The sequence below is a fragment of the Bombus flavifrons genome, chromosome 9 (genome assembly GCF_040668555.2).
Source record: "Bombus flavifrons isolate JBK064 chromosome 9, iyBomFlav1_principal, whole genome shotgun sequence".
NCBI classification, from domain to species: Eukaryota; Metazoa; Arthropoda; class Insecta; order Hymenoptera; family Apidae; genus Bombus; species Bombus flavifrons.
Genome location: NC_138450.1, coordinates 4,463,521 through 4,481,645, shown reverse-complemented (window position 1 = coordinate 4,481,645; position 18,125 = coordinate 4,463,521). Strand labels below are relative to the sequence as shown.

The 18,125-nt window shown below is 38.2% G+C and overlaps 1 protein-coding gene and 1 long non-coding RNA gene across 9 annotated transcripts in view; one reads left to right on the top strand and one right to left on the bottom strand.

Moving 5' to 3' along the window:
- LOC138183632 (uncharacterized) overlaps positions 1–18,125 on the top strand; it is a 249,741-nt gene that overhangs the window by 124,132 nt on the left and 107,484 nt on the right. For 5 of the 8 annotated variants that reach the window (XR_011174106.1, XR_011174102.1, XR_011174103.1 and 2 more), the window contains one exon: positions 9,281–9,604. The exons of the other annotated variants lie outside the window; for them this stretch is intronic. Coding sequence is in view for 1 of the 5 variants with exons in the window: in XM_069120860.1 (XP_068976961.1) it covers positions 9,539–9,604 (66 nt within the window). In the remaining 4 variants the exon portion in view is untranslated. The remainder of the gene's footprint in view (positions 1–9,280; positions 9,605–18,125) is intronic. 8 annotated transcript variants of the gene reach the window in all.
- Positions 7,018–8,161, bottom strand: LOC138183633 (uncharacterized). Its single transcript, XR_011174108.1, has 2 exons — positions 8,079–8,161; positions 7,018–7,482 (listed from the first exon to the last, which is right to left on the bottom strand). It is a non-coding gene; the product is annotated as an uncharacterized LOC138183633 (long non-coding RNA).

The following is an 18,125-nucleotide window of genomic DNA, read 5'->3' as shown; positions in this document are numbered from 1 at the left end:
GCTGTACGAAAATCGGTCAACCTGAGCGTACAGCTGTTCTAACATTTCAAGAAGATTTGTTTGGAAGGAATTTGGCAGAACTTTGTTATTCTAGATTAATCGTCCGACTTGTTTGCTGCCTCTTTGTTTAACGAAAAAGGTCGCAATATACACCTGCCTGTAATATTTCTTTTCGATCGACGTTGATGCAGTTTTAAGGTAAATACTTTGGGATTTCGAAGAACATATTTGAATCTAACAGCGAGATAAATCTTCTCGGGAAATGTTGGGAAATAATATTGTGAAGAGTATATGTAAAGTATATTGCAGATGTTTGTACGAACCGATATTCGAACACAACCATAGAAATGAAAATTTAGGAAGACAAATTGATCGATTTTACCTTTTGTAAACTTTTCAATTTCGCTACATATTTATCGTAAAACGTGTAATTACTAATTTGTAAATATTTACGCAAATTCATATGTTTATAAGCGCAACGAAAGGAATGATAGTTAAACAGATGTTTGATCCGCTGGAGAATTCCAACGAATAATTTAGGTATTTTACATATTTTTGTACTTGATGTATACCGCGAGGCGCATTAAAATTCTCTATAAATAACTAAATTTCCATAGCCTAATCGTCAGACGGGAAAACTCACATTTGAGAGAAATCCGTTTTTCTCAAAACCATCAGAGATTTGCAGAGCTATCGATAAACGTCATCGGGTTTTTCTTCGGTGGTTCTTTTCTATCGTGGAAGAAACGTCGAGGGAGGTTGCGCTGTCAACCAGCTCTTTGAAGTCGACTGAAATACGAGTCGGTACCGGAGAGCATCGAAATCGTAGGGGGGTTGGCGTGGAAAGACGCAAGGAAGAAAGAAGGGGCAAAGGGATTTCAGTCAAAATACACCTCCTTGGTGTACCGGTGGCCGATAAATTATTATCTCCGAAAGATTAGCTCTGATGTCGCGACCCTCATAAATATCAGTATATTTTTGCCCGGTAAGCCGATTTCCTTTCTGCCGATGCCTTCGAAACGTAGAGCGGCTGCTGCCGAATCGCGCGAAATCCTTTCTCCCATCTTCTTCTTTTCTCGCGTCTCGATCCTCCCCCGTCGCAGAGTCTTTATAGACCGGGAGATTAAACGCGCTTCTCGTGTTCCTTTTTAATTTTGCCACTTGTATCTGCGCGGGTTATTTTCAGTAAGGTAAGGTCCCTGTGTGTCAGCGAATCTTTCGTTCCGAGGTAATCGTCCGCGACCTGCTTGCTTTCTGATCTTCGCCACGCTCTACTCTTCCATTGGCTATTGGTAACTAGAAATTCTGTTTCTTCTGCCACTCTTACGCCTCGTTTCTTTGCTTTTTCAAAAGAGGTGTGAAATATAAGGAAATACTGGTAAGAAAATGGGATTTGGAAGTATTCATCGTGTCAGTAATCTTCGTCTGTATTGAAGAATCGAAGAATATCATTTAGATTCGTTTCCGAACTGTTTCAATATTTTGTGTAGTTAAGGAGTAGCGTATGTACGGAAAATTCTGGAAATAATGTGTATAATCCAAATGTATGGTATAGAGCCGATTTTGTAGATTGGATGAGACGAAAATATACGAATCTTTATACGAGGTGAGGATATGAATACTTCGTGGGTTTATCGAATTCAACAAATTCTTCTGAAGCCGTAGACTCTTCAGAAATTTTCTTCTGAATCAAATCCGAATGAAGATAATGTAATTGAAGTTGTCACCAGTCGGGGCAATATCCGTAGAAAAGGTTTTAATTGCAACTGTGTCTTTATCGATCGTTCTCATTTCCTTCTTTCAAGGAGCAAAAGAAATAACACGTTTCGCGGTAGCTGAACGCGCTACACCTTCGTTCCTACTATACCTACAATCCAGGAAGAGATAGTCCCTTTGAATAACCCATGAATTGCCCGATAAAGCGAACGAAAAGAGGAACGGAAAGGCAGAGTGTGGTACGTAGATCGCGGAGGATGCTAAATTCGAAACTCTGCGCAATGCCATGTCGAAGGGAAACGACATAGACTTGGCGATCGCGTTGGAAACCGGCGACAAAAATCGTTGCCGCTGCTCTTCCCCGTGGATTTTTCCGTGTCATCTCGAATTGGTATGCGGCATGGCCTTCTAACAATACGACAATTTATATGGATTTGGAAGAGTCTTCAGCGTCTCTTCGGATCTGGTACCTCGAGTTTTACCTTCCGCTGTATTCAATGGATCTCCTCACCCTTCTCCCCTCTCTTTCTCCCTCTATCACTCTTTCTTTCTCACCCTCCCTGTCTCTCTTTCTGCCCGCTGTTCTCTTTAACCCTCTATCTTTTTCTTTCTTTTCCGCCTGACGGTCGGCTTGCACTCTTACTCGCACTACACAGATCGCTCTGCTGGGCATCAGCGAGGTTTTATCTCGCATTCAGAGACTGCATCGTCCCTCATGGATGGATCGGCAATCCTCTTTAACTCTCCGCCCCCTCCTTCCCTCTACAGTCGCGTTTTCTTTCTCCTTTTCCCTCGTTTGCTCTTCCCTTTCTAATACATACGTATACATACTCTCTTTTTCTCGCTCGCTCTCCCTACTTACACCCTTAGCGTGTACGTTTCTCCGTCTGTACTCCCGCCGTTCTTTTTCCTCTGAGTCTATCCAACCACTCGATGCGAGATTATACCGCGGCTGGATACTCGCGAAAAATTCACGGATTCAACGTGTGCACGTACCTACCTACCTACGTACCCAACGCGTTCGTATTCCAAATTTCCTGGAATTTTTCACCTGTTTACTGGCTTCCGCCAATTTCTGAATTCTGAAAGGTACATATATGCGTACATTTTAGCAATTATTAGTAGACTTGCAGGTATAGATTTGATTAAATGTACCGAATGCTTAGGAAGTTCAACGCTAATTATTGACATTATTATGGTGGAAGTTTAATGGAAGGGAATTCTAGTTAGCGTCTGATTGAAGAACTTCTGCTGGCTGAATCTACTTGTTTGAACGTCTGCTGTTATTTGAATGAAAAATTATAAGTAGGAAGGGGAATTGGTACATTTCTATAGTATGGACTCCAATCTTATAAATTGTTTGTTTCATGACCAGTTTAAGATAAATAGAATCGTCCTGTAGCGATTATCATAATCATAGATGTTGTTATTTAAAGATAGCTTTATAATAATAATAAGAGAAACCTTTTGTATATGTGGATACACATTACAGAGTATTCTAGAAGATATGGTTAGAATAAAAAATAACAAAACTAGCTAACTAGTGGTAGATAGATGAAAAAGAAAGAAAAGGAAATAATAAAATGAAATATACAATTGGCGATTAATGATTACGGACCGCGTTGCAAGCTAATAGTTTAGTAGAACCTATAGATTTGCAAAAGAAATCATTTGTATCGCAAGACTGTTTTATTCGTGTTTAGTTATAACCGAAAGATTAAATACTTGGTTTGTGTAGATCAATAATTGTTCGTTTATGAAAATATCAATAACAATTGAACTTGAAATTGTGTGCAAAAATTTTGTTCCTTTCTAAAGAAAGAACTGCTTTAATTTGTACTGTAGTACATATATTTAAAGAATTTTTCACTTTTTAATTTCTTACTTAACATTTTTATACTAATAAGTGAAAATATTTCTTCGTAAAATAATTATGAAATTTTATATGTGAACGTAAGTTGAGTGTCACTGGCAACACACCGCAGCTTCGAATATTCAGCAAGAGATGGCGCTGTCAGTACTATCAACTAACTTAAATATTTACAATTTAATTCATCTATCCTTTCATAAATCTTGCAGCTGTTTTAAATATCGTTTATTGTCCTTTTATGTACTTTAAGGCAGTTAACATAATATGTAATGTAATATACAAATGTACTGCCATTAATGTTTATTTACGTTAGTTGATAATATTTTCCCTAGAAAATTTGATGAAATTGGTGTTTCTTGGTCATGATCATTGACTTACGCTCTCTCAAAGGGTTACGTAAAACCAAGGGCGGAAACTCGAGTAGAAACGTGTGTCGCAGTTCGGTACACGAGAACAAATGCGATATAATGTTACTTCTCAATGGCCTTCCATGATACATACGTTTTTATATACGCTTCAGAAAGTCTCTTCTATCAACATTGTCCATCTATGTATTCTTATTGACGCAATACTCGACAAAGCATAATATACATTTGAGTATCTTTGCATGCAAAGCGTAAAAATATCTACCTATACTTTCGCTTCTTTAACAGATTTCAATTGTTCTAAGCATTGGTAATATTTTAAATTACGATACAATCTCCAATTTTCAATTAGGATGAAAATTATTTTTTTTAATCATCATAAAGTCTATATATTTCAATAAAGTTGCACGCTTTTCAAATATTTATTTAATTTTCCTTAATATTACAGCATGAATTTACATCGCAACATAACAAAATTGTTGTTTGTAGTATTACAACTTCTGCGCTTTAAGATAATGACTTTCTTCTTTTCGAGTTCAATTAACATATATAATTTACGAATGCATAAATAAAAACTTACTCTAAACAACTCAGAAAAAGACCCTTGCGTATAAAGGGAATTTCAAAGCGGATTCCTTTACATCAAACGCACGTTGCGTTGGAGCTACTATATCAGTAGACTAGCTGAAGCCCAGCGGAGAGGCAAGTTTGCGATGTAACAGTGCAGGTCGGCTGATCTGCGAACGAGATTGGACCTGTAATTCAGTAGACCGATATTTACGATATTTATTGGACGGACGAAACAATGGATCGATATTGTTTTTCGATTGGCCGTTCTTTGTGTTTCATATGCTGGTGGTTACACACGCGGCGGTTTATCGTGGCGGCGTGTGTGCGGTTGTACTTGTATGGAAAACACAGACGCGGTCGTCCGCGCAGAGAGCAAGCCTCGTAAGCAACCGGGATCTTTATACGAACGAACATAAATAATATTTAATATGACAGGGAGAAGCGGCGCTGCTTTGTGCGATATATTTGGCATAGAAATGTCACCGATCGCGTATCTTACTTTCAAATAAGATCGCGCTCTTACTTTATCTCCATGGCGGATTGTACGTCGAGCATTCAAAAACGCTATCCGTATCGATGAGCATCTTTTTTTTCTTCCACGTATATAAGTATAATTTGATCGAGCAAGAACAGTCAGGACTAGAAGGTTATAACATACTACATTAATGACAGGAAATGAAGGAAAATGGTATTAGTTGAAAATGTTATCTGCGCTTATAGAATATTGGAGATGAGTGTATCAATGTTTTTACCGTTTATCTACTTGGATATAACTTTACTTTTACTCGATTAGATAATGTAAGTAAACCAGCCTTTATAATTTCTAACCACGTTCTTTCTCTATTTCTAAGCAACTCTGGAATCCCGATACATGTACACATCTTCCAGGAAGTAGCTAGTTCTTGTTCGTACGCTTTCGCAGAAAACGTATAATACACAAACCCGACAGGAAAGCTCACGGTCTCGCGATCTGTCGGTATTCGTCGAATCTTCGATCAGTCCAGATCGAGCTGAAGTTGGCGAGCGCAGAAACAAGAGACGTATCGTCCATTTGAATATCAAATTTGATGCCGCGGCATAGCTCTTTCGCGTATCGCGTTATCCATAATCGTATTCAAATGAAGATCACATAAGGTATGCTGTTTTAACGGAGGTTAACTCTCGAAGCGCCGTCTTTCTTTCTCTAGCGCCCTCTAGTTTTCCTCCGTTGTCCCCTTCCACTCGTGCATCTTTGGTCAGCGTTCGCAGTATGGCGCGGAGTGGGACGAAAGAGAGGCTACGTTCGGTGACGAACAATAACGATAAAGCGTATAATGGTTAAGCGCGACAAATATACATAGGCAGCTCTAGGAGCGCGAGCTTCCTTGGAACTTGGAGCGCCAACGAAGTGCGGTGCAACGGAGGTAGAGAGAGAGAGGAAAACAGAGCGAGAGAGAGTGTGATAGAGGTGAACGGAGGAGGGAGAGGTTAGAGAAGGGATCCACATATGCATACAATTGATACAGATATACCATCGTCTTTATATACGTGTCGCGTTATTCTTGCTGCTGCCGCGCGCGGTATACCGAGCCGGCATAACACGAACGGCCCGAGCGGAGAGCGCCTCATAGTCTACAATACGATAACGCCGCTCTCATAGATTCGATGTAGCCAGCCGAACGAACCAGACTACCGGATACCTGCGCGACCGTCCTCCGCCGCCTTATTGCGCTGACTATTCGCGACAGGACAGGTTCGCGTACATCTGTTCTTGTCATAAGGAGTGATTTAGGGCTGGTTGTGGGCATTGATCTACCCGCCGCGGAGGATATCGACCATAGAACCGCGGATCTCCCTTCAAAAAATCCAAGATCGAACGTGTTCCATTGAGCAACAACGTTTCAATGCCATTTTTCAGGGTAATGTTGTATGATTTGAGGTTAAGTTAATGGAATAAGGAGATAGCAGAGGATGTCGGTAAAGTTTGAAGGTGAAGTCGACACATAGATTGCTTTTATGTAGCAATGGCGTTCGACCGTTCTGTTTTCAATTCTATGGCGTCTGCGATATCGATATCGATTATATCGATTTTGTTTGAGTAACAGAATTTTTGGTATTGTTTAGTGAATTATCTTTAATTGTACGTGTTTTCCGTGAATAGTGTAATATTTTAAAGTGTTCACAGCTTAACCTGGATCTAACCTAAAATTCGCCTCATGTTTATGATATCTCTGACTGATTCTTTGATTATGTAAGTTGAGTAACATTAGTTTACATTTTATTATTTAGTGTACACTCTCTAATTAATGTAACATTCGTTATTCCAACGTATTATCAAAATTCATACTATTCGTTGATTCGCCCGATTAAAATTCGTAATGGATAGATACTTCAATTTCATTAAACAGTAATATAATATCTTCAAGAGTAAACTAGTTGTAATTATGTGTAAACATTGTTATTTCAATTTAGAATAATCCTTTTCCCTTGTGTATCCAGAAATAACTGCCTAGAAGATATCTTTACGAATCACATTTATGCTCGTATACAAATTAATTTAGAAGTTAATAAATCAAAGCTGTTACATGTATGCCTTTTAGTCACTTCTGTGCATACATTCGAATTTCTATTAGGAGGTAATGGATTGGAAATTATGCTAATTGCTAATTGTTCCATGCTGTTTCGAGAATATTTCCCATCGTATTCAGTATAGGAGAGTTAGTCCGTTTCCATAGATAATGCTGTTGAGAAACACGGACATAAGCTCATGTATGACGCACCGGATAACCAGTTCTGTGTGATTTGTGGCTATTCCTGGCAGATCTGTTTGCGATAATAAAGTGGCAATGAGGCTTGTTACCGAGGCTAGTTGAACGAGAATCGTCGTATTCTCGGCGCTAGATTGTCAACATCATTGGTACATCATTTTGTACAGATCATCTATCGCCGTGTCCACAGGTATATACCTGTCTCTATCTGAAACTAGTATTTATCCTTGTTAAAAAAAAATGTAATTCTGTCACGTTTATGTAAGTGATAATCAAAGATAAAAAAATCATTTCGTTACACGTCGTATCTACTAGTAACTGTTATTAAAATGTTTAACGTGGTATAAATTACAGCGTTTCGCTGTTTGAGATCTTGACTGATACGCCGTTTTTGCGTTCAAATTATCGTTGAAATTTTAATTTATTTTATCATAACGTAGATACAGCTGTGAGTTCATAAGTAAATCTTTACGATTAATTCGTAGCTAGTAAAAATTATTTCTTGAGGCAATACAACTATTAAAGCGGAAGTTGAAAAGATAAAATATTATTTGTATATTAATGTTTCGCGATGAATTTACTTATTTTATTTATAGATCAACTTTCATTAGATTATAATAATATTCCAAACTGTTAAAGATACAGGAAATATTTTTGAATAATTTTTGTAAAGCATCACAAAAAAGGATACAGAATATAAGGAAAATGATATTTTATCTCAGTTTTTAAACTCAGAGTACCTTGGTTACTTTCCGATGGAGTTATGAATTAAAAATGATATTTGGCTTTTTTCTTTATATTTTTCCTTACCCTGTTCTCCATATCTGTTGTTTTTTCCACGACGCATGCTTACGTAGCGATTGCACGTAGATGACTGTTTATTTTCACCGCTCCATTATCTATTTTTAATGTTGGACCAGACGTAGTGTAAAATACGCTCGACGCTGTGAATGTAAAACTTAATCCCCGGCCGCAAAGGTAAAAAATTTTTATAATTCATGAGATGTTCATTTAACAAAGCGTAAATGAACAAAAACCGAACTGGTGTTTTCATAATATTTTCATGGCTCGGTTACAAACACCATATAACACGAGTCTCTTTAATTCTGCTTTTAAGAAAAATATATGTACGTGATTATAAGTTGGAATTTAATTAATTTCGTAAATTCGGTGTATTTCTAGAAATTATGTATTATAAAATTCATACCAGGGATGTAATAACGTATAAATATTTTTGTGAATAATAATTCTATATATTTTCCATTTATCATTCTTATTTCAACTTTCGTGCTTAAAATTGTAGATCTGTGTTCTTCTAGCATAGAAAGTTTAGCTAAAATTACATGCAATTATACTTTAAATACGCCCAGGTATATGTATATGTAGTATATTCAGTTCTCATTAAGTATGAATATTCTAATTTCATAACAGAAAGGAAAATTTCTATTTTTTTATTTCTTCATTTTTATTTTGCTACCATCTTTTTTCTTTTCTTGCTTATTTGCTCTTATTTTTTATTCTATTTTATTCCTTACTCATTATCGCATACAACAAATGCATTCATAATTCTTAGAAAAGATTCCACTATACATCTTATTATATTCGCTATACACGATATATATTTCTTCGTATCTGAAATTAAATACCTGTGCTTATACAATATTCTATTCACACTGGCAAAACCTAACCAATAGTATTCCAGTTCGGAATAGAATTATCATTTCTATATATTACCTATATTTGTACCTTTTTGTATCAACGTCTAATTTTCTTCACGTGTTGAAGTTTCTGTTAACGTGTGAAGATTCAGGAGAACGTTGAATACCGGAAACCGCTCGGAAGACGAAACCAACGGATATTTAAAGTCGATACAATAGCGCATTACCGACTGTATATTCAGTCCCGGTGTTTTGTTGGGCTGGCTACTTGTCATGTATCAGTGTATACGTCAGAGGAAGAGCACAGAAGCGAGTCTAGATTCGGACGAAAACGAGATGCTTATATTGTTGCAGATCCATTGTTACACCCGAGTCAGAAGAGAGGTAGGCCTGGCCACGTTGGTACCGCCTACTAGAGTGATCCCGACAAGGAAGGACTTGACCAACCTCGTCCTGCCCCTCCAGCACGATCCTCTACTCCTGGACTCAACCTGACGGGATCACGTTCTGTGCCGTCGTTCCGATTAATTCTTTTGCTGTAAAGGGTGCACTCTTTGGCCGATTCACCTGTCGCAAAGCGTATTGGAGATCGTTGATGCCGTGGAAAGAGAAATGGCGGCGGTTCAGGTTTATGCAACCCAGATATATTTATCATTCTTCCAGAAGAGTAATTGCAAGGTAAGTACCTATCCACTAAGAAACTGCTATCACGCAATACTATGCTTTTCTTTTGATGATTGGACTCGTACCCTAGATAGAGGGAGAAATAATACTACATTATTTTGAAAAACCTCTGAAAAATGTGGGTTAATGTAGACTGAAATGCTATAGGTGGAGTTATTGCAGTTTAATTAATCTTGCAAGCTTGTTATGCTGCGGAATGATTATTTTATGTCACGATTGTTTTTTTTTTTTTTTTTTTAGACAATTTATTAGGAGTATCTATCTGGAATGTAATTCTCTAATTAATGCAGAAGTTTTTCAAGTATACTAGTTCAGCTAGAATAATCTGCATTGAAGTGCGAAATTCTAGAAGAAATTTTCATTTCAAGCTCCGGTAGGATTAATTGATTTCAAATTTGTAAGACGATGTACTATTTTGAATTAGTGCAATGATTGCAATATTAAAATATCAGTCGAGACGTACGAAATTAGAGAGGTGCAGGTCAATTTCCTGCTTGACGATAAATGCAATACATATTTACCAATAATGTAGATTTTTCTTATCTCCTGTATGAAATAAGTATTCCTTCATGAATAAGAATCTCGTGGATTCAACTTCATATCTCATCGTGGTGTCCTTTTTCTCGCTCGTTGTAACCAGGATTTTTTTCCCTTCATTCACCCACTATATTACATAAGCTTTATATATACTTCTTTACACTCTTCCTTTGCTTTGCACGTGTTAATCTATGCGTCTTTCAACTTCTTTTTACCTTGTCCTTTTCTCTGTGAGATTATTTTTACGTCGCATTCAGATAAAACGTTGTAAAGGAGGTTTTGATAATACTTCGTACTTGAATACATACGTATTTTATTATGTTTCAATTCTGTTCCAAATAACTGTGCTTATCTGTATAAACAAATTGAAAGAAATTAATAGAGAATACAAATAAGGTTCGTCGCAATGACTTCCAACAAATACTTTAAAACAAAATAGAATACACGTGAAGAATATAAAATTGTGAAGCTTTATTCCGATATTGAATCGAAAAGATCGATATCCCAAAGAACAATACTTCGATAGACTTTGAAGAATCTTCGAACGAGGACTCGAGTGTGTCGAATCGTTCATGAAACGCGGCAGTATTCTTTAAGCGGAAAACGTATACGTCTCCTGAGTTATTCGTCTGTAACGAATAGCTGGCATTAGTTAACAGGATATCAAAAGGATACCTTGTGGCAGGCCACCAAGGCACCAAGACCCCACCCAGTCGATGCCCGGTGTAACATCAGGAACGAAACCCTACCGAACACAATGCCTCGAACCTGAGACTCTATCGCGATATCATCCGGTTATAAATTGGAACACAGCTTCGCCCTGGCATTATGATGTCTCTAATATGTCTTTTTCCTCGTTGGTCACTGACCGACCGATCTCTGAGTCGATCACCAACTGTATTTTTGTTTCTGAGGCATTCGTGTGTCCAGCAAATTGTTGCACTTTCCGCGATAGAACCGTCTATTCTCACAATCAGTGGAGAGATCATATTCTACGCTCCTATTTGGAAGATACATTAAGATCGGTTCGTTTGGAAAACATTAGACTGATGATAGGAAATTCTCAGAAAGAAAAGAAGTCTAATTAAAAGTTCTACTATTTAATCTTTCATTATTGATGATTGTCTCCTACCTATTCCGTTGATGATGATTTTTTCATTCTTTTTTAGTTAAATATTCTTTCAATGCCTTTGTAGTCTAGTTCTCAGTATTCAACATTTTTCCTGTGAAAAAGTTTTACAATGATCTAAACTAATTCATCTAAAGAAGACTATCTTCATTGTAAATTTTTCTACCTGTCTCGTATACAATACAAAGCCTACGATACACTTTGTTATAGAGAATAGTTTGTCGATCAACTTTTCAACAGCAGACAATTCCTACAGTGATTTTAGGAAATTCCAAAATAGACAGGACTCTTCTCGATCCTGATCTATAAACGCACTAGGAAAAACGTAACTGATATAAAAATTCGTGTCGAAAATTATTGAGGCGTTTTCGAAATTCTGAAATGTAAGGAAAAAACGCGGCAACATGTTGCAGCTTCGAGAATTGTATAATACAAAAGATGAATGCCCTGTATCTGTCAGGAAGAGCAAATTGAGGATAGAGGATGAGAATGTGAGGTACGAAAATGTGATGTTGCACGCGTGGCCCGTGGTCGAACACTTTTTGCAGACTGGAGAATATTTATGGACAATACGAAGTGGCCTGGAGTTGCAAGATCCTCGACCTCTTCCGCCGACCAGGAATTATTCAAAATCCTTGCTCGTGCGACTGCTCGAGATAAATAACGTTCGCCTCTTCCTCCACTTCTCTTCTTCCCTTATCCAGCTTCTCTTCCACCTTCATCGGATGTTTCGTGTGGGTGAGCTCTCGGGGCTCTCCGTTGTTGGATGTTTAACATAACACGGGCAATCATTTATGCGTGGCGAGCTGGACAGCGACCCCATAATTTAGACCAGTGGGCAGAACTAGCTTGCAGCACTACCCTGCGATTGGTCCCATACGGGGTGTACCTCGTAACCTTGTACTTGAACGCTTCTTGGAATACACTTTAATGTCTTCCACTGCTCCACTTCGTCATTCATTTGCAACAGTTCTTTTCCTCGCTCGATATTCAACTATTTCAGTTCCTTTGGTGTATTTATATTGTACCGTAGAAGAATTATTGATAGTGAGTTGTCGTCGTAGAAAAAGGAGGATAATACGTTTTCTATTAAAAAAAATATGGTAGATCTGGAGGTTTTCCTCCTACAGCGAATAAATCAATCTCACATTGTATATACTTGCATTGCATATACATTGCATATGTGCAACTTGTGCCTTAACTTCAAACGCTTGCTGCACGATTTTTCTAGTATCTGCTAAGCAATTCAAGCGATCTATTAAACGTTCTAGCACTGTGTCCATCGCAGAACGTCGAAACACGTATAATTTGTATTCAGAGACCTGCGACCTGAAACTTTAAAACTACAAACCAAAGGTAAACATTTTATACGATAAATAATCGAATTAATTTGTTAGTCTTCTTTGCGAAATAATTTTCACAATTCTTTAATACTTCCATAACATGTTTTAGTTTGTAGTATCTACGCGTCCATCTGCCCCTCCAGTGCAAAACTTGTCAATTCATTTAAAATCCCTGGAGAATGAGTTGGCCCATTCATAAGAGATTGAAGAATGCATTTTCCTTGCTGCGGCGGCTTTTAAAAAGTCACTGGGTATATCGAGGGGGCCTATATACGTATGTAAGCATCGCAAGGCCCCCCACGGTGGGATAAAGGCAGGCTCCACGACAGTAGCCATGTACACCATGGGTTAGACAATGCCGCTCGCATTAATACACTTCATATTAGTCCGTTTTAATGCGTGTTTGCCGGCCATTGTGAATGAGCGACACTGTTTATCACCGACCCCCGTACGGCCCCCTACCCCCTGGGTCGGGGGGGAGGAGGGCGCATTTGTCTCGAGCCTGCTGGTGATCGGGGGGATAACAAATCCGTATACGCCGTATTCAGTTTTTCAATTCCTTCGTCCGCGTGTATCTGGTTCACTCGATTCCTACCGACCTCTGCCTTCCACCAAACGTAAGTTGGTATCATCACTGGAGTATGAAAATTAGAATTTCGAAGAGACGGTGATTTAAGGGATGGTTCCTTTAGTTGGAAGACCTTATCGTTGAATTTTGGATAAGATTTTGTTAGAGTATTCTTTTCCAGTTAGTTGTAACCCTTGAGCAACCACAATGATTCCGTAGAATTTCAAACGGTATTTTGCTTGATACGTATGAATATATTTCGTCTGATTGTGTTTGCACAAAGGAAAATTGATTTTCTCTTAACAATTTTATAAAAATCTGTATTAGGCGGATTAATTGTCGAATTGTCGAAGTCCAATGGTATTTTTAATTTAACTTAGCATAGAAACTGCCTTTACGATCCAATTTTGCGATTAATGTCAATATGTAAATAGTATAATATTGTAATATTATACAAGGTGTTTGGAATAATTAACTATATCCTTTTCTCAAATTTGAATTACAATAGCTACCATAAGTATAAGTAGCACTTCTGTGGATGAAACGAAGTTAAAGAGCAAAAGGAAAGACATAGTAATAGGAATAAGAAGACATTGAAGTCCCGACTGGATAAATATAATTCGTTAACTGATGCTGTTAGGACATCACCCCCGTCTCTAGCAAAGCTCATGTAGCAACATTATTTCTGGCATTGACTCTTGACTACACTCGCTCCGTGGTGTATGATCCAAACACGATAACGTCATCTCATATGACTCACGAAACCCGAAATACACGTGCACGTTTCATGATCGTTCGGTTTACTGTCATTTTGATATTCGTGAATCTACTCGATGGTGTACTTCTTTAATCTTCTTCCACTTTATCGTGCAACTTTGATCTGTTCGGCTTAATTGACTCATTTTCTTAAATTTTCTTCAAATGATATTTCACTGTCATTTACTACGTATTCAATTACTAAGCGTTTCATCACCCCTTTTATAACTTCAGAACGACTCGATGTTATTAACAATGTTGGAAATTGTCCTAATTGCGCATTAATTCGGGTTTCTAATAGTTAATTAAGACTAGAATTGTCAAGCAGAATGAGCAATATTTTATGAAAAATGACGAACGCTTCTGTAATGTGTATCTTTACGATATCTCGTCGCTTTTATTTCCTTCTATTTTCATCTCCAACTTCTATATTATCTTAACTCTCGCGAGCCGAACTAACACGAATTCCACGTGAATTTGCAAAATCGATCGTCCTTGCGCGTAAAAGAATCACGCGAGCGCAAGAAGACGGTCGCGTATTCGAAAAAACTTTCGCGTTCTCGGAAAGATTTGCAAGGCAAAGGAAAGGCCGACTGTGTAGCGAAAGAGGCAAGCAGAGATTAAGAGGAGAAGACGAAAGAGGAAAGCACGGGGAACGGGATAACTGCTCTGTTTGACGACGTTGCCAGAATATTAATGCAGTCCGTGTTCGACTCCGCGAAACAAACTGCGTCGCGCCAAAAACTGTCAGTGAGTCAATCCGCTTCGGGTCGTCCCGACTATTTCGTAATCCTGTGTAGGCAACGAATATTCACGGCTACGCTCGCTCGACAAGCTTGATCCTATTCTGATGCCTGATAAATCTTGACGTGCCAGTTCGAGAATGCCAGAACACTTCGTGCAATCCTTTCTCCATAGCGATCAAATATGTCGAAATAGTAACTGTTCCTTCTCAGCTTGTTCGAGAGAATTAACATCAACTTGCCGCAAAATGCAGAAGCGTCCGTCAAAATGATTCACGGCGGGATGTCGCTCCTGTCGCAGAAATAAAGTTGGAAAATAAGCTCGGTGCCATGTGTCGCGCGTCGATCTGTTATTAATATCCATCGATGATTTATAAATAGCTCGGAGAGGTTGCACTAGAATTTTCCAAGCACTTTTGACCTGCCCACTGGGAAGAGACGAATTAACCTGTCACCAGGGTTATCGAATATCTTGCACGTGATAAGTTATTTATTTCGTGAGCTCGGTGTTTGCTGCATCGTTTCGGTTCTGTTGAAGACGAGTTTATGTGATAAATGAAAATAAATTCCGCTGATACGATAATTATTTCATGGTTTTAATAAATTTATTCGTAATTATATCAGTTACTAGGATCAGAGATAACAAATATTCCTATATTTACATATTCGATCATTCTATTCAAACATTCTACTCAACGAGCTATTTTACGCTACAGATGAAACAATGAAACAATCTATATGCTTATAATAACGGAATGGCTTAATGGTATTCTACATAAAAAATAATTAATCTTAATATTTTTAAAAAACTGTAAATTCTTATAGTGTGTATTAATCGCTTATTATAAATCACGTATTAAATATGTAATAATTGAGTATTTCATTAGTCTGATGGAATAGCTAACTATGAATATCTTTAAAATATTCCGAAAGTACCACGGTGTTACGTAGAATACGTGAGAATCACACGGTGAAAAATGTTAAAAGTATGTGATTCTCAGATTCGTCACTACAGTCTGGTAATCTCGTTAGTTACTAGCGAAGCCAGTTATCAGCACTTGATTCTCAGGCTTCATCCAAGCGAGAGCGCCGTGTATCTCCGGCACCGGTGAAAATCCTTTATCTTCAAATCGCCGGAGATAATTTGGCCGGTGTAGACACGGCAAATATCTGTACAAGAGATCGGAATAAGGGTTGGCGTGTGGGCGGCGATGGTGGAAAATCGGTGCACAGAAAGACTATGTAGGTTATAGGGGACGAGATCACTAATACAGAAGATGTTTGCGAACCTGTTAATAATGCTGCGTTTGCTCGCCAGGTTATTAGTAATGGCAAACACCTAAATTGTTCTGCCGTGGATTAGTAATAAGCGCAGCTGCAAAGTTGTAGCTGTACCCGTGCAAAGATTTTCTCGTTTGTCGATTTCGTAAATCGAAATACCGCCAGCTGTAAACTAATTCTCGTCGTTCTTTATTTGTACACTTTTCTTGTGATCTATGGAAATAGTAGTAGATATTTTATCTATTTATTTATCAGTAGATGGAACGAAGTTTCTTTTAATGCATAAAAGTTAATGCGAAATAATAAATGAAACTCGTCTTCTATCGATCAACTTACCTTGATGAATCTTACTTTTTAATATCGTAGTTATGGAGAAGAATCGCAAGGATTTGCTCAATACTTTTCTTGTCACTATCTTATCTGCCATCTGATTTCTACAATTTTGTAAAGCTTAGAGAAATTGAAGTATTTATGAAACACTGCAATGAATTATCTTTTTCCCAAATCTAAATGCAGATACATACAATTACAGATACAATTCTTTTGCTAATGATTCTGCAAATTATTTTCTATTATCACCTCCATCTTATTGCAGTCTACTCTTGCTTTTTGTTATTTAGTCTTTTATCAATGTGTCAAATCAGTTACTTCCATCAACTTCTGATCTTCATAAATATCATTGCTGTTAATAAATCTTCCAGAGCAAAAACTTTCCACTTTTCAATCAGCAAACAGCGATAATCTCGCTGGTTTTGGTAAAATCACGGTAGAAAGTCACGTGTAATCCATCTTTAACGTAAGTTCGGCAGCATATCAAATCCGTGGCGAATTTGAAATTTCGATAACCAGCTGCATGTTTGTCGAAACATCGTCGAGATATCCGATAAGATCTCGTCGCCGTGCTGTTGGTAAGGCTTGCTGTGGTAAATTCTGTCGCGGAAGGCTACGCCTCCCCGACTTGCCTCGCGAAATACCTTTCGAGGTTGTGCACGCCGTATTCCGGTGGATCTGCCGTGAACACATCCGGCGAAAACTAAACTGATTTAGCTTTAAGCACGTTAGGACCCCTTTAATAGCTTATAGGTAAACAAAATTAACATATCTTAACAGCGTTAAGAATTTCCGCGTCCCCGCACCGGTGCTTGGCCCAGACGGCGGGGGTTAAAGGGTAAGTTTGTTAAGTAGCGCAGGATCGCGAAACCGCCATCAGCTATACGAAGACACGCGATACCGAAAAGACGCGATACTCGAGATGACGCATCCTGTTTTCCCATGATAAGCGATGTTACCTTGTTTTTCTTACCAACGATGGATATTCTTTTGATATTTTATTTTTTGTACAGATAAAGCTTACCAAAGTAATTGGACGCTTATAAACACCTTTTATAGATATATTATGTCTGTTATACGAAATACTTTGAAATTATGCTAACACTGTTATGAGACTCGATTGTCACGATTACATTGGCGAAGTTTGCGAAACAAATTTGAAAATAAACGTAGAAATTACAAGATATTTAATCATGGAGATTACAAAAGTATTTAAACAGTCGATTGCCTATTCCGTCAATAAGTTTCATTATTCAGTTGGACATATATTATATAGAGTCTGGTCATCGTGAAAAAACGTTTGCCTTTCATCTTTTCCATCTCCTTTCTTTTATACGATCGTTCGACACGAACAATGGCTGACAGAGCGAGTAGCCTTTAGAGCTTCCCACAGCAACAATTCAGTTTCTGGACGTCTTCAAAAGTTCGGGATACATTGGTACGTACAAGTATCGATGTTCCATCCGCGTTTGCAAATCGGCAGCAGCGTGCACGTTGAATTATTCAAGGGAGACCGGGCCTGATATCGCAGGTAGAACGCAGTAGCGGCGTTCGACGTCTTTCCACGAGACATTGGCGAGAGAAGAGCGAAAGCCAGGCCTGAACAAAGAGGAAGACACCAGCTACGAGCAGGAGAGGTCAAGATTGTCGCGAGTCTTGTGCGCGGCCGCGAGAGAAACGAGAAATTCCTATTTACATATTTATTCCACGAAGAAGATCCACCGGATAGACGGAAAATGTCGTGACGCATTATCGGGTCCTTTTCATGAGAAAAATTCCCGGTTGCTCTTTCCGTGACCGAGATATGTATGGGTGCTCTATCAAGTTC